Source organism: Onychostoma macrolepis, chromosome 04 (genome assembly GCF_012432095.1).
Source record: "Onychostoma macrolepis isolate SWU-2019 chromosome 04, ASM1243209v1, whole genome shotgun sequence".
In the NCBI taxonomy this organism is placed as follows: Eukaryota; Metazoa; Chordata; class Actinopteri; order Cypriniformes; family Cyprinidae; genus Onychostoma; species Onychostoma macrolepis.
The window spans coordinates 30572656-30592958 of record NC_081158.1 but is presented as its reverse complement, the minus strand read 5'-3'; the positions used below and the strand labels follow the sequence as shown (position 1 = coordinate 30592958).

Sequence of the window (20303 nt, the reverse complement as noted above, 5' to 3'; positions counted from 1 at the left end):
TTAGCACATGATAGCATGTTTAACGTTTAGCTATCATAAATTAGCACATTGCTAACATATTTTAAAGTGCCCCTATTATGGATTTTTGAAAATGACCTTTCATGCAGTGTGTAACACAGCTCTAAGTGAATGAAAACATCCTGCAAAGTTCTAAATCTAAAAGTGCACCGTGTATAAAGTTATTGTCTTTCAAAAGAAAGAGTCGACTCCGAGTCATGAAAACGAGTCATTTTTAAAACGAATCTTTAGCTGTTTCAAGGTGACGTCAACATGAAACATTAGCATATTTATGCCCGCCCACTTGTTGCGCGTGCAGACCCGGGAAAACTTGAACCTCCCCTCCTTCAAACACCGTAGAGGATTCCTGTGGAGAAGACGCTGTGCTCTGCACTGTGAGGGGAAATCCATTATTGTATGTCGAAAAACTCCCAACACTTTTCTCCTCCAACTTCAAAATCAAATACCCTTTACAAAAAAAAAATTAATTAATTTAAAAAAAAAAAAAAAGGTAAAACAATGATGTAGTACGATTTTGAAGTTGGAGGAGAAAAGTGTTGGGAGTTTTTAGACATACCCTGTCTTGAACTGTTGTACACAGACAAAGTACGCATGCGCTTCACAGAGCTAGACAAGATGAGCATTTGTTGCTAAAAAGTGTATAAACTTTTTTTTTAAGAAAATTACAGATGATTTCACTAGATAAGTTCTGACTGATAAATTCTTTGCGACTGAAGAAAGGGAGACATGAACATCTTGGATCACATGGGGGTGAGTAAATTATCAAGAAATTTTTATTCTGAAAGTGAAGTAATTCTTTTAAAAACTGTTGCTGTCATGTACTCTGTACTGTAGCATGCAAGATACGTATTTAGTTGTGCGTGTTGTGTTCGCTCCGCGCAGCTTGTAGGTCTCCGTCAGCAATATCTGTTAGCTCGCAATTGTCTAGAAATGTGTCGATGAATAGTGATAGTTTGTCGTTATTACTTGGAGTTCTGATAAAGAATAGAGCAATACGTTGGTGTACAAACTGCAGTGCTTTATCAATGCGTTTCTCCATTGGGCTAACGCATACCGTGGCTGTTTGGGTGTTTACCACCGAGCTGTGGGCTAAGTGGCGATGGGCATTCCGTTATTGACATGCGCTACACGCAGTAGACCAATCACAACAGACTGGGTCATCGGACCAATCACCGCAGATTAGCGTCATGCATGGAGGGGTTTGGAAAAATGAATCGTTGAGCGAACCGTTTGGGAGTCGTGAGAAAAAATAGAAAAAATAAATGCATATTTTAAGACAATGAAAGTGTTTTTGACCTTGCATACATGTCAACCTGTTGTTGGGGACTCCCAAAACCAAAATATGAACCTTTCATAACCCATAATAGGGGCACTTTAAAACTATGCTAGCATGAATCATTATGTATAAGAAGAAGCAACTTAAATATTTCAACATAATTAGGCTGACTAAACAGTTCTGCATACAGTGCCTTTGAATGCAACTAGCTTGGCTAATTTATTCATCCTAGCCTCTGTATCAACTGAATTGATCGAGTGGAGCAAATTAAGGCTGAAAAAAAAAATAAATAAATAAAAAAAATGTGTCCCAGTTTCGAGCCCGAAGTGGGTCAACAGCAGCCATTTACACCCAATAAGCACGTCTGTAATTAAATGAAGCTGATAGAAAACAGCATGGAGCTCGACAGGCGAGGTGTGCAGGGTGTAAAAGTTGGCAGTTTTATAGAAAAGATGGAAGAATGTGGAGAAAAAAAATGGAGTGTGGCCTGTTTTCCTTCTTCCCAGCACAAACACAACAGCAAAGCCTCATCTGTGCATGCATTTGACCTTTTCCTGACACGATGCATCATGGGAATTAAATATTTAGTGAGCTACTGTACTATCAGTGCACCCAAAACATCCAAAACAATGGAGTAAACACACTTGCATAACTAACAGCTGGGGTTGGGATTGCCCCGTGTAAGTTTGTGGTGTTAGTTAGCTCAGCTGGACCAAATGCCCAACAGTCCCAGAATTCCTTTAGGGCAGTGGACTCAAATGCCAAATGAACCTCTCGTCCAATGAGGAGCGAGGCTGAAACCAAACACTCACGTCCAGATGAGAGGCTGTGGTTAGTCTCTCCTCTGAAATCCGGTTGGATTCTCACAGGTAAATGCCTGGGGCTGTCCCAACCTCAGCTTTCCCTCTGAGGGTACAGTGCGGTGATGAAGCATAATGGTGAGGTTCAAAGACGATTATGAACCTATGAACTTTAAGGTTAAGTTTCACTTCAAGGTTCGTTTTGAAGATGATTACAATACAGCCTAGATCCAAATTCACAGGTGCCTGAAGCATAAAAGCATGAAAAGTTGATATACAAATATTACCCTAATATTTGTAAATGTATTTTCAGTATTTTTAGATTTAAAAATGTTAGCTTAATATGATTAATCGTTAAAAAAAATGACATATTATAAAAACATATAAAATTACAAAAATATTATACTATTATATTTATTTTTATATAATAGTATATAATTGTTATAAATTATAAAAAAAAAAAAAATGTATTGCAAAGTTAATCCTATATATATATATATATATATATATATATATATATATATATATATATATATATATATATATATATATATATATATATATATATATATTAGAGGTTTATTTTAGAGGATTATATTTATTTTTATATAATAGTATATAATAGTTATAGAATTATTAAAAAAAAAAAAAAATGTATTGCAAAGTTAATCCTATATATATATATATATATATTTTAGAGGTGTGCGATATATCGTCTGCGATAATATCGTAATTGTTATTTTAACGATGTGCAATTTGACATTATCGAGTATTTTGCAAAAACCAAACAGAACACCTACGGAGTGCACGCTTACATTACGTGATGAAGTGTAGACTAGGGCGCGTGCGCATTTAGAGTGTGTTCTTTCAGTCAAGTCACGTCACCTTTATTTATATAGCGCTTTTACAATACAGATTGTGTCAAAGCACTTAACAGTATCAAATTGGAGGATAGAGTGTCAGTAATGTATAATGATAAGATTAAACACTCAATTTTCAATTTTCAGTTAAAGGCATTTCATTATTGAATTCAGAGATGTCATTGTCTAGCTCAGTTTAGTTTAAATAGTATCGGTGCAATCAAATCGTCGATAATCGCTAGAAATTAAGTGTCCCCAACTGAGCAAGCCAGAGGCAACAGCGGTAAGGAACCAAAACTCCCTCTGAGACAGAATGGAGAAAAAAAAACCTTGGGAGAAACCAGGCTCAGTCGGGGGGCCAGTTCTCCTCTGACCAGACGAAACCCGCAGTTCAAAAGTTTATATTTTAATTTTGTTGCAATTTCTAACAATAGTAGTATTATGTAGTTAGGTATTTTATTATATTTTAGTTATTTTGTTATTTGTTATTTCAGTGCATGATTCAGTCTAATAAAATGCATTAAGAATGATCACAAAATTCAAGATACAGGGGCAGAAAATGCATATATATATATATATATATATATATATAAAATATATAAAATTTCATATGGTTAAAATCACATGAAGTGTGCCGTTTTTCTTCAAAAATAAGCATGATTACAAATGTGATATTGATTTTATACAATATAAGTTAATATTAAGAGACTTACGTTTTAGACACCATACTGCCTGTTTTTGCTCCATTTCGCCAACAAAGAATAATTCCAAACAGCTACAGCACTGCTTTGCGTCTCTGAGCAACATGACAATGTTGTTTCGTTCCTGAATGAATCAACCGTTTAAATGATAATTGTGCAAGTTCTCCCACTTAAAAAGATGAGAGAGGCCTGTAATTTTCATCATAGGTATACCTCAACTATGAGAGTCAAAATGAGAGAAAAAAATCCAGAAAATCACATTGTAGGATTTTTAAAGAATTAATTGGTAAATTCCTCGGTAAAATAAGTATTTGGTCACCTACAAACAAGCAAGATTTCTGGCTCTCACAGACCTGTAACTTCTTCTTTAAGAGGCTCCTCTGTCCTCCACTCGTTACCTGTATTAATGGCATCTGTTTGAACTCGTTATCAGTATAAAAGACACCTGTCCACAACCTCAAACAGTCCAACTCCAAACTCCACCATGGCCAAGACCAAGAGCTGTCAAGGACACCAGAAACAAAATTGTAGACCTGCACCAGGCTGGGAAGACTGAATCTGCAATAGGTAAGCAGCTTGGTGTGAAGAAATCAACTGTGGGAGCAATTATTAGAAAATGGAAGACATACAAGACCACTGATAATCTCCCTCGATCTGGGGCTCCATGCAAGATCTCACCCCGTGGGGTCAAAATGATCACAAGAACTGTGAGCAAAAATCCCAGAACCACACGGGGGGACCTAGTGAATGACCTGCAGAGAGCTGGGACCAAAGTAACAAAGGCTACCATCAGTAACACACTGCGCCGCCAGGGACTCAAATCCTGCAGTGCCAGGCGTGTCCCCTGCTTAAGCCAGTACATGTCCGGGCCCGTCTGAAGTTTGCTAGAGAGCATTTGGATGATCCAGAAGAGGATTGGGAGAATGTCATATGGTCAGATGAAACCGAAATATAACTTTTTGGTAAAAACTCAACTTGTCGTGTTTGGAGGAGAAAGAATGCTGAGTTGCATCCAAAGAACACCATACCTACTGTGAAGCATGGGGGTGGAAACATCATGCTTTGGGGCTGTTTTTCGGCAAAGGGACCAGGACGACTGATCCGTGTAAACGAAAGAATGAATGGGGCCATGTATCGTGAGATTTTGAGTGAAAACCTCCTTCCATCAGCAAGGGCATTGAAGATGAAACGTGGCTGGGTCTTTCAGCATGACAATGATCCCAAACACACCGCCCGGGCAACGAAGGAGTGGCTTCGTAAGAAGCATTTCAAGGTCCTGGAGTGGCCTAGCCAGTCTCCAGATCTCAACCCCATCGAAAATCTTGAAAGTCTGTGTTGCCCAGCGACAGCCCCAAAACATTACTGCTCTAGAGGAGATCTGCATGGAGGAATGGGCCAAAATACCAGCAACAGTGTGTGAAAACCTTGTGAAGACTTACAGAAAACGTTTGACCTCAGTCATTGCCAACAAAGGGTATATAACAAAGTATTGAGATGAAATTTTGTTATTGACCAAATACTTATTTTCCACCATAATTTGCAAATAAATTCTTTAAGAATCCTACAATGTGATTTTATGATGAAAATTACAGGCCTCTCTCATCTTTTTAAGTGGGAGAACTTGCACAATTGGTGGCTGACTAAATACTTTTTTGCCCCACTGTGTGTGTGTGTGTGTATATGTATATATATATATATATATATATATATAAATTAATGCTATATAAAATTGCATATAACCAATTAAGGCAATATCTGTTATACATGCATAATATTTATCGTAATGTATAAAAAATTATTTAAAAAAAAAAATGGAATATATAAATATATAAGTATTACATATATAACTTTATATATAGACCACACAGCAGATAGATAGATAGACAGACAGACAGATTTTATATACATTTCATTTTTAAAACCGCCAGTCTTAATAAACACATTGGCCTCCACACATTCACTCATCTCACTGACATGCACATTACTACAAAATTGTGAATATGGCTGTGAATATGGAAAAAGGTGACTATAAGACTGCATCAAGACTGAGGCACTACTTTCACTTGTGGCTGCCTAATTTTAACAGTGCTAAGTATTGTTTCACTAAAAACAAAATGCAGTGTGGTTTAGCGCCAACTGCTATTAGAGGACGTCAAACGTATGTGACATGCAGCGTGCCCCATTTACATGTCAGTATTTATAGCATCTTTGCTCATTATGCTAACCCACCTCAGCGCTAGCAACCACAAAACTCAGACCCAGACCAGCAGGGCACGATGATGAAAATATGCTGCTGATGTGAAAGAGGCTCTTTCTTATTTTAGACTAACCAATTGCATACTGTCACCAGCTAAAATGCCTATTTGTCTTTAATAAACGCCTATTAAAGCTAGATCTTGTACTGTATCGTTTAAAGATGGATAAAAGTGTATTTTGACTTTAGTACTTCAAGGAATAGTTCACTCATCATTTACTCACCTTCATGTTGTTCTAAACCTTTATGAATTTATTTTTGTTGAACACAAAAGATGATATTTTGAAGAATGTTTGTAACTAAAGAGTTGCTGGTACCCACTGACTTTCATAGTAATTTTTTCCTCATAGTATGGAAGTCAATGGCTACCAGCAACTAGTTAGCTACCGACATTCTTCAAAATAACTTCTTTTGTGTTCTCCAGAAGAAAGAAACTTATGCAAGTTCTGAACACCTTGAGGGTGAGTAAATGACAGAAGTTTAAATCCACTTCTACTCTAAAAACAGAGTGACATTTGCATTACTGACTTTTCTAGAAGTAGACTATGACCGTTTTGATCAATTCTGGTTGTCATCTCTCCTTTATGTCCATCATGAAAGCGTGAGACAGCAGAAGACACACAATCAGGCCCGAGGCTCCTGTCGTCATTATAAAAGAGCCGTCTGCATTTACTCGCCCTATTGCTCAACTCCCAGCGGGCCGAACGAACCCAAGTCAGCCGCTTGGCCACACAAAGGAGATACATTACAGTCGCCGTCGCTGAGTGGCACTTCATTTAAGACTTAATTTGCACCCTGAGGGAAGTCAAATAAGGACGTCAGGTGGAGGACTACCAGGGGGCGAGGATCTGCCCCAAATATCTGGGTCTCCAGCTGATCCAGGCTGCTTTCCGTACTGGCCAAAAGGACGGGCCCGACACAGATTCTTATGCTCGCCGCTGCAGCAATTCAGCATCGGAATGTGACAAATCTGTGTCATGCAAACATTTTTTTTAAAACATTTCTCTTCATATTTAACAAGAAAGACCTTGTTTGTGAAATTAACGTGTTTAAAGGGCAAAAGAAAGTGTCTGAACGTAAAACAAAGGGCTTGTAGCATAGGAGGAAATCCCTGAATGCTCGTAAACTGTGTCGGATGCCGCCGTCTGAATGCTAAGCAGACCCCATTCAATCAATGTTGAGAAGGAAAAAGGAGAACTCGCCTCTCCGGACGAACTAACTTCAAATGATGAGAAGGGAATGAAAGTGATTTACTGGATTACTTCAAATCCAACCGAATCTCTTTGCATATAAGCAAAGGGCTTCAAAAGAGCAAATCATTTAGAAAGTAATGAATCCCGTAAGGAAATGCGGGTTTAGAGAAATGGCACGCTTTGCTGTCAGTGATTAAGTACAATCAATCATCATAAAAAGAGCTTGCATAGTACAGCAACAAGCCATGTGTTGCAGTTTTACCACTTGTTCATGGGGAATTCTTATCTAAAACCCATTGACCATGATAAAAATCATGTCCTCTCATGGTTTATTGCTTATTTCTATTGTGTATTATAATAATAATACAATATATTATTGTCTTATTACTATTAAATAACATTTATGATTTTTAAGTGAAATATATATATGACACACAAATGTATTTTAATGTTTTTAAAATTAATTCACTTACAAGTTCTTAAACATTTTGGAATAAGAAATATCACAACATTTATATTTTAATTCTATATCATTTTAATACTATATAAATAAAAACTGTACTATACTAAATACTAAAAGAGACATTATACTAAAACTTACAAAGACTTATACTAAAAGAGACATGAAGTTTAAGATATTTACTTCTTTCCAAACCACTAAATAAATGTAAACTTTAGAACCTGAAGTGCATTTATTCAAGAAGGGTTCTGTGTACCTTCTACTCTGTAACGGCCATAAATCAAAGCAATGCACAGGTGACTAAATCTCAAATCAATGGAGGTCAATACAGGTTCACACGGCAAGTAGAAGACATATTAACAATCAGCAGGGTGTTAATTAGCCCTGCTGTCAACATGCAGGAAGAAATGCATTAAGTACAGGTGAAAATAGCAATCACAGTACCGTCCCAGACTTGGCCTTACTAGGGGAGTGAAGTGATCTAGATATAGCACATCATCAAGTGCATGAGAAAGTGTGGCAGCTAGTCTTAGCGAGATATGTTAAAGCAGAGAATTTGGTGTGGTTGCCTTGACAGCAGCAGTCAGGCGAGGATACGAAAGCTGTATCGCACCCCTGACAGCTTAGATAAGAGCTAATGGCCTCTCAGGTCCACTTTCAGTTCGTTTTCCCCATGGACAGAGCGGAGAAAATCTGTCGAGACACGTACATGTGTGCAAGTGTCTGGAACGAAAGATATAAAAAAAAAAAACTTGTCCAGTCTGTTCCAACTGGACTAGAAGAAAAAACTGGCTGTCTGTTAAAGTGATAGTTCACCCAAAATGGAGATTTTTTTTTTATCATTTACTGACCCTCTTGTCTTTTAAGGTTGCTATTCTTTCAGTAAAACTCAGCTTATAGTTTATAGTGACCACATTGGACATCTTTAAAAAGGCACAATAAAAGTACCATAAAATATGACATCTACCAAGGCTTCTGAAGTCATACAATAGCTTGACAAGCCAAAAAAATTCAATGAAATGTTTCACCAGCATCACTGACATTGGATCTTGGACGCAAATTTGGGAAACATTGAAAATTGACAATGAAAAACATCTTAAATTTCAGTCTATTCTTTACAAAATTTATTGTATGACTTCAGAAGACTTGGAATATAGCGCACAAGTCATATAGACCATTTTTACGATGCTTTTATGGTGTATTTTTGACCTTTTTGGAGTATCTCAGACATCGGCAATGTGTCATTAACTTGCACTGTATGGAAAGATTCTTGAGAAAAAAAAAATTGTACTTTAGCTTCTCACAGAAATAAAAAAAAAATAATGCACATTTAAAATTTTTGGGTGAACAAATTTATTAGAAAAAAACTGTTAAACAGACACAGTAATGTCATATAGATGCGCTCAGGAACTGACATTTTCAGCGCCGTCAAAATAAACTTATCAGCCAATGCCAATAATTATAAAATGCCAAATATCGGCATTGGCAATATATCAGTCGACCACTACTTGTCACAAATTGGCAAATCGTCATGAACTTGCACTATGAAAAGATTCTTTTCTACTTTTTCTTCTCACATAACAACAAACAATGCAAATGTTCACTTTTGGGTGAACTATCACATTAACATCACAGTTTGCAAGTGCATACATTATTACACATCATCTACATACACACCCATGACAAAAACGTAACACGTATCATTTGCGCTACACCGAAATTACAACATAATGACACCCCAGCACCTTTGTAAGCCATATTTACAGCACATCGTCTCTCGTAACAGGTTTAACATCAGGGTTAGGGTGAGAAGAGACCACAGAAGCATCTTTACAGAGGAAGAACAAGCAGTGGGATACAGGAAACTCCAGGCGTCAGTAGTGAAGAAAGCGGCTTAATGAGGAACAACACGGTGGGTATGAAGAACACAGAAGAGCTGGCGAAAGCTTGGCATCCCGTGTCTAAACATATGTTTGGCTTGTTAGGATGCCGCCACTGTGGGTTTAAAGGGAGCTCAGGGTATACAACTGGATTTATCATCCTCAAACACACTCTCAAACACAGTGCAGACAACAGAAGCCTTACACAACAAAAGGAAAACGGTTCAAGTGGCCCAGCATGTTGACTTCTGGATGTAAAGATAATATGAATTTGGGGAGGTTTGTCCAAACAGTGACAAATGGTGGAGCAATTGGCAGAAATATGGTTTAGAAAGGAACTGTTCACCTCAAAACTTACAAATTCTATCAATATAATGAAAGTATATGAGATACAGTAATGCTCCAAAATGAATATAGGCCTAAATTAATCACAGAAGTGATTTAAATGACTTTATTGAAAAGTCTCCTCAAGTCATTTAACAGCTTTGTGAGGAACCTACTAAAATATAACTTATTATTCACTCATAATCATCCCATCTTGTTAGCTGGTAACCACGACAAAAGAATCATTAATGGCTCGTTTCCACCGAGCGGTACGAGTCAGCACAGTACGTTACGGTACAGTACAGGACCGAACACCCTGATCCAGCTTGTGTTTCCACTGCCAACAGTACCCTTACTTGAAAGGCATGGTGTATGCCGGAAAGTAGCGATTGACAATAAAGCGCGACAATTAGCACAACTCTGCCTCTTTTATGTCTTTTATGTTTTAATGAACAATAATAGCCATTATAAAAGTATAAGTACAAAGTATAAAAGGGTTATATAAGAAGAAATAAAGACAAAAGCAAACAATTCAGTCAAACGTATGCTACAAAGTCAGCGCTGTACTACGGTAAAGTTCAAAATAAATATAAAGTTAGACTTTGTGCTCAGTCAAAACGTTATGACCAGTAACAAATAATAGATTCATGAGACCACGAATGCCTGTTAAATATACACACAACGAATTCTATCTCATGTTTAATCACGACAGAGACATTAGAGCCAGTGGCAAATGTCAGAAGGACTAGCTGAGCTTAAGGCTGCTCGAGGCGGATACGTGAGCACTGAACGCCCGGTGATCGCCTGGAGCTCCGAAATCGGCATAGCAAATTTTCAAATAGGCTCTATCTTTATAAATAAACCGCAGATTTGAGTTAAACAACTACATTCTCGCCTGAAAAACTCTTAAAATTACATTCCAAGACACAATAACAGTAATATTTTGAAAATTACGCGGGTTTTTGGGCAATGACGTATCACAAGTCCACAAGAACAGACAAGAACGCATATTGAGAAACAGCTATTGTCTGTGTGAAAATATAAAATTGTAAAATACACTGTTATTTTTTTTTGTGTTTGCGCACTCTGAAGTAATAAGCCAAACACAGCAGAGCAGAACGAGTGAAGGAGAAGCTTTATCCCCTTGTATCACGCACAAGTGACGATTCTAGTCAACCAATCAATGTTGCAGTGACTTTAGCTCCACCCTTTTGGTACCCTTTGCTGTGCTAGGTACCCCAACGGAAGGGTACCAAAAAAGTGGTACGGTACGGTTCACTATTTTGGTACCATTCACAACTTCTGACAAGTAAGGGATAATCAACGGCTAGCTCGACGCGCAGCGATATTATCGGTCAAATATTGTGCTGCAATATTTGACCGGAACGATAAAAATGACGGTTATTTTCGTCTGTAGTACTATTCAACTGTAACTGTATGTTACTATGGTTACCAATGTTTATAGGAAGCGCATTAATATAGAACGTGATTAAACTGACCTGGAACTACCTGTGCAGTTCAACGAATTTAATCAGCACCTGCCAGCCAATCAGAATCGAGTATTCAGACAGACCATGGCATAATGGAAGTTAGTCAATGAGTTGACAAATCATTCAGATTTTGTGAAATCTAATCAACCGATTCAACTGGTTTTGTAAATCAACTGATTCACTGAAAAGAAATTACTCAAATGAACCACAGGCAGATATTTAGTGAATAACAACTTAAAATGATAAATATTTATTATAAATAATGAATAAATAATTAACATAAATATAATAAATAGTATAAATAAAATAAGCTAATTAAGTAATTATTTTTAATAATTGAAATGACTGGCTAAAAAAAATATTTTAAAAGAAATCACTTTTTGTGTTCCACATTACAAAAGAAAGACATGATGGTGAATAAATGATGTCAATATTTTCATTTTTGGTTGAACTAGTCCTTTAACAGATGTCTGTGAAAGCCGTATCTGTAGCGCCGTCTGAGCCAGACACCAGCAGCCCTCCTTTCTGCCAAGAGCACACATAACGAACGTCCTTCTCTTTACATCCATCTCTCCCTCACACATGATCCCTATTCACACAGAAGCCTTTCCCCTGCATTAATGAGGCATTCAGCCACACACTTAATTACATCCACGTTCCAGCTGCCAATTGCATATTAATAATCTCCCTGTTTGCGTGCACCCTGAACAGGAGGTCAAAGGTCAGAAGGATTATGAGGTCGGGTGGAGTATGTCTCGTTTAGGATCAATAACAGGATTTGCGCAAAGAACCAGGCTTCAGTTTCAAAGGGTGGGGGATTGTGGTTTTCAGAAAGGATCTTGTCTTTGCAAGAGAGACTGTTCCAATTTGCCTGTCTGATTATTTCATGTAAGTGTCCATAACTGCAGTCATAAGAGGTATGAAAAGACAGTGTAAGGTGTTTTGATGACATCTCAATAGCTTCTGGTTTATACAGCCAGGTAGATGGCATATTTAATCTAAATTACTTATCCAATACAGACTGATTAACATCAAATACTGGCCAAAACTAAATAAATGAAAAAAAGCATGCTGATGTAAGAATTTAGCTCTTTAACATTCTAATTTTTATTAGTCAAATTAAAAATGGGATCTCGGCTCAAACCTTTACGCTTAAACATAACTCTTATTAAGTATTTGAATGTCTGCATTTCCTTAATATCCCCATTTGCAATGAGTTTCTGATAACTGACTGGATTCATACTTTCATGCATATTAAAAGTTCAAAAATGCATGTATGATAAGTCAAAACCACACAATTGTTATTGCACCACTCAATTTTCACATAATAATAAAGAAGAAATTGCATATATGATATTCAGACCATGCTTTAAAGTGTTTTACTCAACATACATTGATTGGATGAAGCTAATTAGTTGTCAGGTTGTTAGGACATTGCTTACTGGCCCAAATCAAAAAAGACCACTGTCTATGATTTTCTGCTCTCTAGATATGCAGAAAAACCTATGAAAATTGCCAGAACATTGGAAGAACACAAATTGGAGTAAAAGTGTTAGTTTTCCAGTAGATAATCATGTGCACGTTAATATGTGTGTGTTATACATGCGTTAGTATGTAGTATGTGCGTGTTATTCCCCCAGCTGGGGCCTTAGTCATGACAGAAATGGGATATTATCTGGCCTCCCCGTGGGTCCTTCTAAATCACTGTGTCAGCTCTTTTGGGGGGCGTGGCCTGTGAACGAAGAGGCAATTACATGAGTTGTTGAGAAGCCCCGCCCCCTCAGATCCCACAGCTCCAGTCGTTACAGAATATTTTCTATAATAAAGGAATGGCCCGCTGCACTTCCACAACAACCTGCTAATCCCACAGGGCATCGCACAGGGTGGCCACTTCCACACAGCATTAACCCCCCTCGCCCTCTCCACTGTCCCAGGGGGACTGAATACTATAGGAAACAAGGGCAGCACGACTGCTAGCCCCGGGCCCAACACACACACACATTCATGAAAACACACACCAGAACATCCCAGTCAAAGCTCTTCTGGGCTCACTGAGCATTCAAGGGCACTTTAGACGGCACCCCTCTGGTGGCTCTGTTCCCAATCATTCATGTTCGCTTTTGAAAATAAATTGTCACCCAAAGTCAATTAATAAACACTGCATAAATAAAACTGAGCTCATTTTTGTGACATTTCCACCCAAAATTCTCATATCTGTAATGAAAAAAAAAAAAGTTTTTCCAGCACAAATTCAATTCTGTGCAAAAAATAAAAATAAAAAATACACAATGTATAGATACTTTATTTAGATTTCAATAATAATGCATAATTTGTTTGTTTTCACTTTACAGTATTTTTTCTGCATAACCGTAATGAGAATTTGGAGCGGAAATGTACATATGTATTATTATTTATAAATATATATAATGCAATTTAATTGCACCCAAAATCAAGTAATATTAAACACTGCATAAAGAAAACTGAGCTCATTTTTAGTACATTTCCACACAAAAATGGGCAAATAAAGCACACTAATACAAATCAAGCTGCCTGCACTTTTTATAACAAATAATTCATAATGTATAGATATTTTAAATAATGTAATTTATTATTTAGATTTAAATAATACTGCAATATTTGTTTTTGCTTCACAGTTACTATAATGAGAATTTAAAGAGGGGGAATGTAGATATTTATTATTATTATTTACAAACATAATGCAATTTAATTGCAGCAAATAAGATGCACACTGAATTTATGCATTTAAATGTGTATTTGTTGTAAATAATATTTATTCAAACTTCATGACTGACAGAAAACTTGTACACTTCCTTACCAATGGCAATTAAAGGCCAAATATCAAGCCATTTACTAAAAAATATGCTGCATTTTCTTGATGCAAAATGTGAAACTTCTTAAACTTTTCACCTTCTCACTTATTTTGATTTTGGGGTGAATTATGTTCTTGCAATTCTTGCAATAAAAGTTGATACGATTCAAACATAAATCCAAGTTTAAATTAGATCTTAGTAGAAGAACATTCAGACGTACATCATCATGCCTGACAGGAAACACTATCAGCTTCAGCAATGGTGTGTATTTTTTTTTTAACTCAAATGAGGGGGCAGAGGGGTTTTTTTTTAGCATTTCTAAAAATTGGTAGAACAAGGCAGACTGATTCATAGAAAATATCCAGAGGAGCTTATATAGTTTCAAAAGTTAGTCATATTCCAACCTCGATCTATTTCAGGCTCGCAGTTAATCACATTTGTCTTACGAAATGAAGACAGCAAAGGAAGAAAAGCACAAAAAAAAGGTTCCGACAAAAATGTGGGTATTTCCACCCATTCAGCGTCTGTGTCTGTTTCCTCAAATGCCACGGCTGTCAAAAACAACATTAGGGCAAAAAAGATAATCTCTTAGTTCCTGTTAGCAGGTAAAAAAACCTTAAAGGAGGGCCATTGAGACTCATACATGAAATGGATTTTCAGACGTTGCCTTGATTTAATTAGCTGTAATTAATCCAATTGAGGGCTAATTGGCATCTTATTGCAGCAACTGTGGGGGTTCATTCATATTTCATCAGTGGCTGAGAGTCATTCTTCACTACTTTCCATACGAGCACCACTCGCCAGCTTCCAATTAAACACTAAAACATAGATTTTGTTTCTGGAAAAAGATCAAACGCAAAAAATACGGTGCCACTGGATATAAAACCCAAAATCCCTGTTGGGGTGTGAGTCCCACTTTAAAGTAACAGACGTGGCGAGATGACAAAATCCTCAGAGAAATCACCATAACTCAAGACAAGATCCCTGAAGAGAAAACATTTGGTTTCACTCTAACAAGCATTCTTTTGCCCGCAGATTTGGCTCTGATTGGTTACAATCTCTGAGCTTTGAATAGATTTATCACACTGATGAATTCCCTCATCCAGTTGGCAAACAACCAACAGGAAACACTGAGTTCACAGCCTTGTGACTATACCTACACATGATAACCAACCACCAAACCGACATATCAAAGAAGAAATCAAATCAACATCATCAAAAAAATCAAATAGCATGAATTGACCAGTAGGTCTGTCTCTGTCAAATCATTTTAATGCTTCTCTGGAGTTCAGAAAACTTTGTAACCTTCACAACTGCAAAATAGAGATAGATAATCGGTATGACAAATAATTATCATCAATATTTTACCAATATCAGTGAACAAATCTTCAGTCTACTGATAAATGCAGACGCTTTATTCTCACTGCATACCAATTTAAGTTCAACCATTTAAGTTATTTGCCAAAATAATCAAATAAAATAATGTAAATAAAATAAATGCAAATATAACAAAATAAAAATGAAAAAAAAGAGTGCATCCATTTAAAAAAAAATAAATTATAAAAATACACCAAATGAGTAATAAAATATTTATAAAGCAATTTGTATTACAATGTGTATTTATTACTGAGGCAAAATAAATCAGAAATATAGCTAATTATTTTTTGCATTACACTTCAACATGAAAAATAACTGTTTGTTTGTGTGTGTGTAGATAGAAATAAAATATTTTATAATAATGCATCATATTAAAATGTATTTATATTTATTTATATTATTTAATTTATTATTTTTTTAATTGTCATCTCTAGTCCAAGAGCACAAAAACTGTTTTTCACAAGTCAACGGACTGAAGACACCAACATGCATCCATTTTAACTGTTCACTGTTAACTATATCATCAACCAGATGACATAAATCTTGATTTGACAATGGTGCAAAACCGCACTTGACTTAATCTCACCAAATGTCACCAATCCAGTATAAGCGCATGCATTACTTTCAAATTCAACTCAAATATGCAAGATAAAACGGTAATCTCAGCAGAGTCCATGAAACTCAGATCATGCTGGCATGCGATACATAACACATAATTCATTTCACATATGCTCTAGTATGAATGACAACATAGCCCACAAAACACATTCTCCGCTCTTCATTTATTTTGCGGCGACTGTATGACTTCCCAGCACTGATTCTCACAGTTGTATTGCACTCTTGGTAAAACAGCACTGAGGTCTCAAAAAAGGGCAGTAAAGGGTGAAACCTAGCAGAGGAAATGCACTATACATGACGTGAATATGATCAAATATATACATTTCCACTCAATAACACACCGTATGTAAAACAACATCCACTCAGTCACTCAAAGAAAGTCACGAAACACTTGTTTCTTTTCCAAACATCAATAAACAAATCAAGCAGGTCTGGCGTTAGAAACAAAACAAGCAAACACACTGTGTAAGAGCAATAGCGGTGTGTGGTAACGTTACAACGCTGATTCAATAGTAACACAGTCGCGTCAAGAAATAAACAGCAAACTTACCGACTCCGTATTTCTCGTGTTCCGTGGGAACCCACATATTCAGTGTGTTTGTTGTGAAAAAAGCGTACAAAACAGCGCGGTGTGCAGTTCTGATGTTAAATCACTCATTTGTCCAGATTCACATCATCCTCTCGCGCAGTCATTGTTCAGAGCGCTCGAGCGAACTGCGCTGCACGAGACGAGATGCGGCGGCGCGCGTGGGATAAACCAGTGCGCGGCCACGGTGCAGCTGAGTTGCATGATGGGAAATGTAGTTTCGTGGCGTGCGCGAAACAGAACAACGATAGTGATTAGACCACAGAGGTTTAATAAAAATAATTATTTTAATAAAATGTTGTTGTTGTTGTTTTAGAAAATGTATTTATTTGTTCATTTATTTTATTATAACCATTACATTTTAATGGAGGGCCAGATTACTCAAAATTGAAATCATTAAATAAATGTTGAAATATATAAATAAATCGTTAAATACATAATTGAATAAATATTCATTCAGTCGTTCATTCATTTATTTATTTATTCATTCATTCATTCATTCATTCATTTGATTAATTATTTATTTATTTCCTCCACATTTTCAGGTTTATGGTTATCAGCTCGTAAATAAATAAATATGTAAGTATGGATTCCATTGTTACTAGATGAGTGTGAATAAATAAATAAATGATTAATGAATATTTATTTATTTATTTATTTATTTAACAATTTATTTATATTATTCAACATTTATTTAATTATTTAATTTTGAGTAATTTATATCAAAGAACATGAGGTTTCAGATTTTCATCTTTTATTTTGTGTTTGTGAATTACTTTATATGTGACCTTGGATGACAAAACCAGTCTTAAGTGTCAATTTTTCAAAATTAAGATTTATACATCATCTGAAAGCTGAATAAATAAGCTTCCCATTGATGTATGGTTTGTTAGGATCAGACAATATTTGGCGAGATACAACTATTTGAAAATCTGGAATCTGAGGTGCAAAAAAAATCTAAATATTGAGAAAATCGCCTTTAAAGTTGTCCAAATGAAGTTCTTAGCAATGCATATTACAAATCAAAAATTAAGTTTTGATACATTTACAGTAAGAAATGTACAAAATATCTTCATGGAACAACATCTTTACTTAATATCCTAATGATTTTTGGCATAAAAGATAAATCTATAATTTTGACCCATACAATGTATTTTTGGCTATTGCTACAAATACACCCCAGCGACTTAAGACTGGTTTTGTGGTCTAGAGTCACATATTATTTATTTCAGCTGTATTAAATTTTATAGGGGTTTCATTATGTTCTCTTTTTTCATTTTTATGTGATTAAAAATACAGCATGTATTTATTAATTTATTTAAAGTTGAAATGTGATCTCTACCAATTCTAAAAATAATCAGTGTTTTCAAACATTTTTACCAGATATTCCAACTAAACCTTACACACATTCAAAGACATCAAGCACAATAATATACAGTGTATATATATATATATATATATATATATATATATATATATATATCTGCAATAATATGGCATAATCCATAAACCTCTTTGCAGGCTAAGCAAAAATAAATAATGATTTTTACCAGTATACACGATGCAGATTCATGAATGCAAGACCATACATACATACAAATAAACAAACAAACAAAACAAATAAATAAATTCAATCACAGCCTTTTACTCATATATTGTGCATGAGAGAAAAAAAGGCAAGGGTCAAAGGGTTCTCGTACATGAGTCTGGTGTAGATTTGATCTGAATTTCCAATCTAATAATCTGCACTAATCCAATGTTGCAACCTGCCTCTATTTCCTGTATGAATAATCTATGCTTACATCTAGAAATGAGTCAGTTTTTTCAGGAACATTTATTTCAAGAGTGAAATTCAGTCTTGCTTGGAAAAAGAATCATGTCCTACTTCAATAACAGCACAGCATACACAGTCTCATCACCTAACAGCTGTTATGGAAAGAGAGAAGGTCATCGATGGGCAGTCAATAACAGTGTTTTGTGTGTTCATTGCACTGTCAAGGTGGAAATACCTCCTATGGTTAAATCCAACTCACTGTGAAGAAAGAAAACAGTACAATGCTACACAAACACACTGTTTAATACCCAAGTCACATGTGTACTAACATAATTCCATATATAATAGAATAGGCCGAATGAAAACATGAAAAGCCCTGGTTAAACCATTGATACGAGACACAAAAGAGGAAAAAGAGAAGAAAATAGGATGAGAGTGAGGAAAAGGATTTGTGTGAAGTGTTAAATGGCAAAACAGATTAAGCTAAAAGTCTATGTACTCATATTCCCCTTAAAAGACAAGTACTATGGGAGCACCATAGTAAAGTGCAGGCCATGGACCCTGGATAAATATGTTTAAAATATTATTGAGAAATTATTTAGTTTCTATTACATTACATAGTTATGTTTTTATACTCACTATAATAACGCATTGATAAATGTATTATTTATTCAAATAAATTATATCCTTATTTATTTAGTATATCTTATTTTTAATAGTTTATTTAGTATCACATTTTTTATGATTTACTTATATATTTGTACACTGTTTTTGTTGTTTTTCAAACAAGACCATGGTGGAGTGAACGATTCACCAAATCACTCATGAAGACTGAATGAATCAGTGTTTTAAACAAATCAGTTGAGTGAATGACTGAATAATCATTTATAAAATAAAAAGCTCACTTGTTTAATTCCTGGATGAATCAGTGTTTTTGAATGAATCAGTTGAGCAAATGATCCAATGACTCATTTATAAAGATTTTTACTTGTTTCATTCCTGAAAAAAAAAAAAATGTGTTTTTGAAAGAATCAGATGAGTGAATGATTCAATAACTCATTTATAAAAAACCTGACTTTGTTTCGCTCCTGAATGAATGAGGTTTGTTTAACAAATCAGTTGATTACATGATTCAATGCATCACTCATTATGAGATGGCCACTTGACGCCACCTAGTGGCATAACAATGTAACCTGCAAAAATAATCACTGAAAATCCACCACTGGCACAAACACAGACAATAGGCTCAGCCAATCAAATTCAAGGACAGGAACTGTGTTGAATAAATGATAAATGTGTCCCACAGAACAATTGAGATATAATAATTTTGTAGCCTAGTTTCTGAATCCTCAAATACACAGTCAAAGTTGGACTAGGATACCTGGCGTGCATGCATTGGATTCGTGGACAATGATAAAGTACGTTTCCATTGGTCTGAAAGCAGAGACTGTGTGTCTTTGTCACAGGAGAGACCACCGTGCGAGAGACTGAATCCAAGAAACAGGGTTCAACCAGCCATGCATACTAAACACATGCTGGAGCTTTACAGTCTGCTCCTGTCCCAGCATGACTTACTCTCTCTCTCTCTCTCGCTCTGCAATATTTCAAGTGTCCTGCACTCGAGCCGGCTGGTTAAGTTACAATAAAAATACAGTTTCCGTGGATCACTCAATAGTGCTTTACTGGATAAGATACCTTGCTTAAGAAAAACTGTAAAACAGTCGATAATCACAGCGTATTGCTGCATTTTTCTGATGTCATTGATTGATTTCTAATGTAATGATGACTGAAAGGTTGGTTACTAATGTTTGCTTTGGTGGGAGACGGCATCCTCAGTGACATTGTCTTAGTTTATTAAAGA

The 20303-nt window shown here is 35.8% G+C and overlaps 1 protein-coding gene across 3 annotated transcripts in view; it reads right to left on the bottom strand.

The window, feature by feature from the left end:
* Nucleotides 1-16809, bottom strand: part of dock4b (dedicator of cytokinesis 4b) — a 114044-nt gene extending 97235 nt beyond the window's left edge. For all 3 annotated transcript variants that reach the window (XM_058773431.1, XM_058773433.1, XM_058773432.1), the window contains exon 1: nt 16633-16809. In XM_058773431.1, coding sequence (XP_058629414.1) covers nt 16633-16669 — 37 coding nt within the window. In that variant the 5' untranslated portion in view covers nt 16670-16809. The remainder of the gene's footprint in view (nt 1-16632) is intronic.
* Nucleotides 16810-20303: the final 3494 nt, after the last annotated feature.